The 9,351-nt window shown below is 57.6% G+C and overlaps 1 protein-coding gene across 2 annotated transcripts in view; it reads right to left on the bottom strand.

The window, feature by feature from the left end:
- Positions 1-9,161, bottom strand: part of PLPP4 (phospholipid phosphatase 4) — a 33,808-nt gene extending 24,647 nt beyond the window's left edge. For both annotated transcript variants that reach the window (XM_023746772.1, XM_023746773.1), the window contains exon 1: positions 9,106-9,161. In XM_023746772.1, the coding sequence (XP_023602540.1) occupies positions 9,106-9,161 (56 nt within the window). The remainder of the gene's footprint in view (positions 1-9,105) is intronic.
- Between the last annotated feature and the right edge of the window lie 190 nt (positions 9,162-9,351).

Here is a 9,351-nt window from a genome sequence, read left to right on the forward strand (position 1 = left end):
ACCCACACACAGAGGGGGCGGGGGCAGGTCCACAGCACTGATCCCGCAGGAGCAGGAGCAGGAGCAGGAGCAGGAGCTGCAGAGCCCAGGGCACTCACAGCACCCAGGCCCTCAGCTGGGCCCAGACCAGGGACCAGCTCCTGGCGGCCGGGCCTGATGACAGGGTCTCAGGGTCCTCGTCTGCTTGGTGGGACCACGAGTGCAACACCCCACAGGGAGGCGGGAGGTGGGGGCTGTCGCACAAGTGCCGGGTGCTGGGAGGCCAGGAAGCAGTGTTGCTCTTGTGCTTATTATCGTAAGTTTTTTGTTTGTCAACCTTCACCCAAGGCTAATTTTTCTATTGAGTTTTAGAAAGACTGGGAGAGAGGGAGGTGAGTGAGAGCAAGAGCGAGAGAGAGAGATTGGTTGCCTCCCAAATGCGCCCTGTTCCTCGAGCCTGCAACCCAGGTACGTGCCCTTGACCAGGAATCAAACCCATGACCCTGAGTTGCGGGCCGACACTATAACCACTGAGCCGCCGCCCGGGGCTATCATTCGTTTTCTACTCCTCCCGTTCCAGTTGGAAAACCCTCTCCACTATCAGCTGGAGGTTAATGGGAGACCCCGCCAAGCAAGCAGCCTGCACGTGGTTAGATGGCGCCTATGATTTTAAATCTCTCTGTTCAAGGGGCGGAGCCAACCCCCCTTCCCCCCCCATCACCTCTCTGCTGCTTCGGACTCTCAGGATGGTCCACACCTGGGCACTGTCTGGTGCTGCATCCACAGTCCCATCACCTGCTCCCCACAGGCTAGGTCTGCACACCTGTCACTACCTGGTGGCGAGGCAGGTAAAGATCCAAAGATGTGGGGCCCAGAGCCCTAGCCCAGACTCTGAGGATGGAGAGCCCCAGCCAGGCACCGCGGGCATCTGCTGTGTGCCAGTCACGGCGTCACTGCTCAGGCAAAGGTCTGACAGGCAGACAGTCCCTACTTGCAGGAGCCCCGAGTCCGAAGCGGAAGATGGACAATCAGACAGTGGCCACGTTTGGGGAGCACCGTCCGGTGGGAGAGGCTGCCTGGGCGCTCAGCCGAGCATGACTGACTCCACGCTGCAGACTCAGAGGAGCTCCCCAGGAAAAGTCAGAGCCCGGCTGGGCCCGAAAGCCAGTGCGAGATCCGTCAGGGTGTGTGTGTGGCTCCGGAAGTGGGGCTCCGGGGAGGAGGCGCTGAGCAGCTCACATCCTGAGATCTGCAGCTCCTACTGCAGTTAATCACACACACGTTACATTTAAAATCACCACCTGGGAACCCCAGGCCTTGCTGGGCACAACCTGCTTCAGGCTGGGCCTCCCCGGCCCCCCAGCTGCCGGCCGCGGCTGCCGGCCCTCCTGCTGGCCCAGCAGGGCTCACAGGTAATCCTGTTAGGCTCCCTTGTAGGTTCAGCCCATCATTCCTGCCAAGATTTTTATGAACCTTGATTCTATTATCCTACAGATTAGCCTTCCATCCTGGTTCTGTCATTCGCAAATTTGATAAGCCTGCTTTCTATGTCTTCATCCAAGTTGCTGATAAAAACCTTGCACGGGAGGTCAGAGTCCTGAGGCCTGAGGTCTGGCCCAGGCAGCACCCCGCCCCCCGATGCACCCCAGAGCACAGCCAATGCCTGCTCTCTGGATGCTCTGCTGTTCACCTCCAACTACTTCAGCAGCCGGAGGACTTTCTCCCCTTGTCCCCAAGGGGCAGACTCGGTAACAACTGTAACACCTCACTCACCCAGAATCAGCAATGAACACAGCCCTCCCTCAGAACCAGCCAGCACCCAAAACAGCCTCTGGACGTGCAGAACTCGAGCCTAAGACAGGAGCCTATCAGACCCTCCGGCTGAGCCTATAACTCTTATTTTACCCACAATCATGTTCACACGGTGACCACCTTCTTTGTGTTAATATTGCTTATCTTGAAGTTACTTTATTTAATGCTAATACATAGCTACATTACCTTTCTTGAGTTAATGTCTGCACAGAATATATTTTTCCACCTTTTTACTTTCAACTTACCTGCACAATAATAGAAATTGCAAAGAAATATAAAAGTGAGCCCTAACCGTCCAGGGCCGTTCTCTCTCAGAACAAGGGCTGTAGAGAGAGGAGCCAATCCCCTGAACCTCAGGTGAACGCCAGCACTTCACTCCTTAGTACAGACCAACAGAGACTACAAACCATTCACCAGCAAGAGGAGCATCAGCTTAACAGCCCAAACCAACAGACAACCCAGGTCCCCGAAGGAGTAAAGGAGCAGAGGTCCAGGGTGAGACGAGATGCTCACAGCAATGGAGTCGACAAACCACCACCACACACCACGTGGAGGAAGCTCTGAAACCTGCGCAGCCCTGGCTGGTGGCTCCATTGGGTAAGCGTTGCCCATACACCAAAAGGTTGCAGGTTCGATTCCCAGTCAGGGCATATGCCCAGGTTTCGAGTTCGATCCCCAGTAGGGGATCTCTCCCCCTCTCTCACTTCCTCTCTCTCTAAAATCAATAAAAACAACTCTTTGGGTGAGGATTTAAAAAAAAACATGCCGGGCAAATGTCACACCAAACAGTCCACGCTGTAAGACTCCATTTACATGGAGTTCAAAAATGGTGCCAGAAGTCAGGCGGTGGGACCCTCAATGGTGGGCGGGGCTTGGGGGTGGGGTCCCTGGCAGCTGTATAACTATGAATCACACACTTTGTCTTGACCAGTGGTCGGCAAACTCATTAGTCAACAGAGCCAAATATCAACAGTACAATGATTGAAATTGCTTTTGAGAGCCAAATTTTTTAAACTTAAACTATATAGGTAGGTACATTGTTATTAACTTAATTAGGGTACTCCTAAGGCTTAGGAAGAGCCACACTCAAGGGGCCAAAGAGCCGCATGTGGCTCACGAACCGCAGTTTGCCGACCACGGGAGACTTTTGGCTATTTTTAGGTTGAACTAAATCAAATTCCTATTTTTTTTAAGGTCAAAACAGTGAAATGCCAGCAATTTCATGTGGTTTAAATGAATCTACACTAATAAAAGACAAACATGCAAATTGACCGTACCTTCACTATGCCGTAGGCCACGCCCACCAGCCAATCAGAGCGACTATATGCAAATTAACCCAACCAAGATGGCGGCCGGCAGCCACATAGCTGGAGCAAGCAGGAGGCTTGGTTGCCCCAATGATGGAGGAAGCCAAGCTCCTGCCTGAAGCAGCGGCTCTGAGCTCCACTCAAAGCAACAAAGTTTCAATTATAGAAGATAAATAAACCCCAGATACCTGCTTTCAGCCGGCCGTGGCCACAGAGCTGGAGCGAGCAGGAGGCTGGGTTGCCCCTGGTGATGGAGGAAGCCAAGCTTCCCTCCCGCCCGCCCTGGCCGGCTCTGAGCTCCTCTCAAGGCTACAAAGTTTCAATTATAGAAGGTAAATAAATCCCAGAATAAAAAAGAAAAGAAAAGAAATAAAGGAGAGGCTGGGAGCTTCTGTTGCCGGCGGGCTTGGCCAGCCTGAAAACAGCCCTCAGCCCCTCACCCAGACTGGCCAAGCACCCCAGTGGGGACCCCCCCACCCTAAAGGGGGTGTGGCCAGCCTGCAAACAGCCATCAGCCCCTCACCCAGGCACCCCAGTGGGGACCCCCATCCTGAAGGGGGTGTGACCAGCTGCAAACAGCCATCAGCCCCTCACCCAGGCTGGCCAGGCACCCCAGCAGGGATCCCCACCCTGATCCGGGACACCCTTCAGGGCAAATCAGCCGGCTCCCACCCATGCACCAGGCCTCTATCCTATATAATAAAAGGGTAATATGCAAACTGACCCTAACAGCAGAACGACTGGGAATGACTGGTCACAATGACACACACTGACCACCAGGGGGTAGACGCTCAATGCAGGAGCTGCCCCTTGGTGGTCAGTGCGCTCCCACAGGGGGAGCTCTGCTCAGCCACAAGCCAGGCTGACAGCTGCCAGTACAGTGGTGGTGGTGGGAGCCTCTCTCGCCTCCTCAGCAGCGCTAAGGATGTCCAACTGCAGCTTTGGCCTGCTCCCCGCTGGCAAGTGGATATCCCCCGAGGGCTCCCGGGCTGCCAGAGGGATGTCTGATTGCCAGCTTATGCCCAATCCCCCGGGGAGCGGGCCTAAGCCAGCAGGTGGTCATCCCCCAAGGGGTCCCAGACTGCGAGAGGGCACAGGCCGGGCTGAGGGATTTCCCCCCCCCCCCCAGTGCACAAATTTTTGTACACCAGGCCTCTAGTGTTTCAATAAAAACACATTTTTCAAACCCTCTGGTAAAGGACAAAGCAGTGTGTACTGGCGGCTGTACTTGTCTGAAACTCCCCAAATGCTCCAGCAGCTTCCGCTGTTTCCTGCCCCTTCTCTTGGTGGAGACAGAATGACAACCAGGGCTCCTCTGGGGGCCGTTTCTCTCTCACATGTTGAAAGAGGGTAATGACGCCGTTCCTGGCTCCCACAGTCCCAGCTCCTCTCCGGGGGCTCCTGTTCCGGGCGTCTCCCGCCTCTTCCCCCCACACCCTGTGCCTTTAGTTGAACGATGGGGACATATGGCCAGTCATGGTCCTGCCTGAACCCACCTCCTCCCTGCGAACCAGCGTGTGCGATTCCTTCACAGGACATCAAGATGTATTTCTCAGAGAAGCAATGTCACTAAGATGACTCTGACGTGCAAACAGCCACCATCATAGGGAGTTCGAGTCACGGAGCTCTCATGAGCCTTGTGTGGGGCATAAAGGCATTGTCTCCAGAACGACTGAGATGACGCTGCCCACAGTATGAAGGGACGTCTCCTTTCGTAGTGCTACGCGCTGATCGCTGGGGAGAAAGCTCATCAGGCCTCAGGAATCTGGGTACAGTGGCTCCTTCACAGTGGCTAATAGCACTTCAAACAGAAGGATGCCCATTTCTTTTAATGTATTTTTATTGATTTCAGAGAGGAAGGGAGAGGGAGAGAGACAGAAACATCAATGATGGGATGGACCGTCACCGATAACAGTGAACAGGGCCCGTGTCCATGGGGTCTGATCACACACTTTTCTGTCTCAAGTCTCCTGGGGATCCCCAGTCAGTGCCTCTGAGGGACCGCCCAGGCTTCCCTGAAGAACATGAAGACGTCGCACTCTGGCTCATTTCCTGCCACCACCACCCTCTTCCCCCGACACGCGCGCGTGCACACACACACACACACACACACACACACTCTGTGCTGAGGCCACACCTTGTGACCTAATCCCCACCCACCATGTGCGCCCAGGCCTCCAGGTCTTTGCTCCAGGACACTCCGTCCGAAGAGCTGTCTTGGGCCAGGCCCTCTCTGCCTGTCCCCGATGCTCCAGCTGAGAGAGAAGGGGCTGCCGATAATTCTCGAACACGGCCATGTATGTTCTTACCAGCAATGGACTCACACCTCGCCCTCTGGGCTCCAAAGACCTAAGGAAGACCCTCAGGGTCTGCAGCGTGTCCTACTCCCGTCTCTTCGAGGATGTGGGCCACAGCTGCCGCCTCCCCACTGCTCAGGTGTCGTCCTGAGTCAGACTTTACAACTGAGCGATGCTCTTCCCTCCCACGTGGCTCCAGGCCGCACACGTGCTTTCCTGGAGATCAGGCTGCGTCAGGGCCTCCTTCCAGGATGCGTTCATTTCCGCTCAGTCTGCGGCTGGTGCTGGACGCTCTAGCTCAGTGGCTGACGGTGCGGGGCCGACTGCCTGTCCAAATCCAGGCGATGGCTCAGCTAGTGGAGTGTGTTCAGGCAGTTGCTTCACCTTTCCAGACCTTGGTCTCTTTGTTCGTAAGGTGGACAGAATCTAGAGTGTCCACTTCGAGTGAGACGGAGTAGCTTTGGCACAGAGCAGGCCCTCGACTGACCCACGCTGGCTGCTGCTTCTGCTAAAGCAGCTCAGCGAGGTGACCGAGAGCCCGGACGAGGCAGTGGGAGCGCAGAGACAGATCTCAGCTGTGACGCGGCAGCTCCTTCACCCGCCTGTGCTTGTTTCTCCCTCCGCGAACAGCGATGGCAGCTTTCCCGTCTACGGGCTCCTCACAGAACGTGACCCTCCTCCTCAGGGCCTGGCACACGGTGAGCCCCGCAAGCAGTCACGACTGGAGTAAAACTGGAAGGAGGGGGCACTGGTCTCAGGGCTGCTGACCGGCCGCCATGTTTCCTCACTGTCTTGCTCACGCAGCCGTGGGCTTCAGCATCTGCAGAGACGCTCCCAGAATCTCCCCTGGATGACGGGGGGCTCCGGACACAGGAATCCCGTGTGCCCTGCTCCTGCTCTGCCCACACCCATAGGTGAGGGCCAAGGGGCCTCTGGGCCAGAGCTTCACGTGCCCAGCACAGCCTCCACCTCGACTTTTCCTAAACTCTGCGTCCCCCTACCAGTGCCTTTCCTGTTCGGTCACCCTTTCTGTGGCAGCTCCAGTTTGCATTACTCATCCCTCATTTTCCTCCAGTGTCTTCAAGTTCTCAGGCTGGACTGTCCCAAAGGCACTGAGCGCCTCTCGGGGCGTGTCTCAGGGCAGCTCTGGGGGCCGGGAGCACGTTAGAATCCCGAGTCACCAGCACCTGCTGCACACGGAGCACCGGTTCCCCAGGTGAGCTGGGGACACTGTCATCCCCCCATCGTGGTCCCAGATGCACTTCATTCCTGCAAACGCAGACTCCACAGGAGCACCTGGCAACGGGGGATGGGCTTTCTGGCCTCGTACAGAACAAATGTGGTCAGAGAACAGGTGTGTCCACAGGTGGTGTTTCCCCAGAGGCACCAGTTTGCAACTCAAGGTATCCCTCCAACCAGATTTTTCTCTTATCCTGGGCAATCAACAGGGTAGAAACACCAGCGGAACCAGGTGAATTCTATCAGCTAAGTTGACCCGGCAGCAGAGATACTGGGTTCTGCCTGCCCCAAGGGACTTTCCACACCTGCCCAGGTGAGGCCCTTCGGCTGAGACCACCTTCCTCATGAGCAGAGGTGAGTACAGCCCACCCAACCTTGCCATCCGACCAGCGCTGGCAAAGGAAGAATACAACTCCCCCGCCAGCCTCTGTCACCTCGCAGGGCCTATCTGAGAAGACAGAGGGTCATCTGTGTCTGTGAGCCCAGAGCCTGTCCTTCCGGAAGCTGCCATCTGCCTGCCCATTACAGCTCTGCACAGTCAGGATTCCCACAGAGAGTCTCCCGCCAGCACTAGAGCTGGTCTTTGTAGGTGACGGAGCCACAAGTTTGCACAGCGATTTGATAGGAAAACCAGGGAATCGGCCAAAAGTGCCATCCATGCCCAGGTGTTTCCCTTTGGGTGAGGTCGTTAATACCAAGGGGGCGTTTGGAGAGAAGAGTATAAACTGGCTGGCTTTACATATCATCCTAAGGGGGCGCAAGAAGCACATTGACAGTAATCATTGAATTTTCAAATCCATTGCACAGACCTTTACGTATTTGTAAACATCTCGTAACTGCTTGAGGAAACATGAAGGAAAACCTGAGAACAATATAAATAGGATTGGACCCTTTCTTATTTTTTTAATCCTCACCTAAGGATATTGTCCCATTGGTTTTAGAGAGTGGAAGGGAGGGGGAGAGAGAAAAACATCGACATGTGAGACACATCAATTGGTTGCCTCCTGCACGCTCCCCAACCTGGGGCCGGGGATGGGGGTGAGTCTGAATCGAACTCAGGACCCTTCAGTCCCAGGGCCGACGCTCTATCCACTGAGCCGAAACGGCCCGGGCGTGCTGGACCCTGTCCCACCGTGAGGTTCCCAGCAGCAGGCAAACCAGGCCACGCGGAGCCTCCTCTCTTCCCTTCAGCATCGCTGTCACCCAGCAGAGGTTCAGTTCCACCTGCACCCAATGCTCTCATTTCTGACACATTTTACGGGGCTTAGTCTCTCTGCCACTGGAAACTGTCCAATCACTAGTCTGAATGTTCATTTCAAAGCTAGAAAAGTAGAGTAAGAAGAGGGAAACGTGTTCTCCCTTTTCCCAAGATCCACTGAAGTTCTGGCCCCTGTTCCCCTGAATCATGGTGTTTCCTGCGGCGGGAGGGGCCTGCCTGCACCTGGGGGCTGGGCCTCCTGCTGGGGGAGTAACACTGTGGCTTTCACCCCAGGACGGAAAGCAGGCGAGACAGGGCACTCCTGTCCCTGTGCCCGGCTGCCAGCAGCTCCCAGCCTCCCACCTGCCCGCAGGACTGGGTTCCGGCAGAGACCCCGAGAGGAGCGGCCTCCAGACTGGAATGGCTCAGCGCGCTTTTCAGTAACACGAACGAGCAAAACAGCCCCGCAGATCCAGCAAGTTCACGCAACTTTAACGTGTGACCTGTGTCAGAAACAGCGAGGGCAGAGGGAGAGGGAACCGGATGCCAATGGAGGGACAAGGCCGGTGTGAGCCCTGGTGATGGGAGAAGGCGGGCCTGGGTGGGGGTGAGCTGCAGAGGCGCGAGGGCTCCCTGCTGCGGGCCGGAGGCCGGTGGGTGGCGGGCCCAGGGGCACCCACATCTCTGCCAGGCTGACCTCCTCTAACGTCTCTATTCCAGGGACCCGCCGCAGCCTAAAGGGTCCTGGGGCCTGGCCTCCGCGCAGAGGGCGGCGGGCGCATGGAGCCCACACCCGGGGCTGCGGGGTGGCCCCCACTTCCCGAGCTTCCGCAGCAACAATTTTCCAGCCGAAAGTACCACAAACGCCTCCTGGGAAACGCTCACCAGGACCCCGAGCCTGGCCTGGGGCGGCGGGAGCAACGGGAGAGGAGCCCGGAGCCAGGGCTGCAAACGGGCTCCGAGCTCAGAGTAGAAACTTCCCGAGGGCGCGTCCGTCTCCAGGGGATCCCCGAACCCCGGGCAGGTGCGCCGGCGAGGAGGACCCGAGGGCGCTGGACCCGCTCCCCCACCCGCTGGTGGCGGCGGCGGGAGCAGGTCTCAGACCCGCGCGGAAGGTCGCAGGAGGGTCCCCGGGTCCCAAAGGGCGCCTCCCGGGCTCGGAGCTGGGCCGGGATCTGGAATCCAGGCCCCGCCGGAACGCGGTGGCGCAAACAAAGTTGGGGCGCACCATCGCTCGGTCCATGGGTCCCCGCGCCTGTGCGCCCCTACTTACACGAAGACCCCGAAGAGCAGGGCTCGGACCCCGATCTCGACGGCCAGCTCACGCATGGTGCAGCCGGAGCGGACCCCGCAGGCGGCGACTGTGTCGCGGCGGCTCCCGCAGCTCGGCCCGCGCGGCTCCCGAGATCCAGGGCGGCCGGGGAGGCGCTCCAGGCCGCGGGCGGGGCGGGCGCCGGGGCGGGCTCACCCAAAACCCCCCCGCCCTCCGGCCAGGGACGCGTGCAGCTCGTCTACGCTC

This window comes from Myotis lucifugus, unplaced genomic scaffold (genome assembly GCF_000147115.1).
Source record: "Myotis lucifugus unplaced genomic scaffold, Myoluc2.0 scaffold_730, whole genome shotgun sequence".
Lineage (NCBI taxonomy): Eukaryota > Metazoa > Chordata > Mammalia > Chiroptera > Vespertilionidae > Myotis > Myotis lucifugus.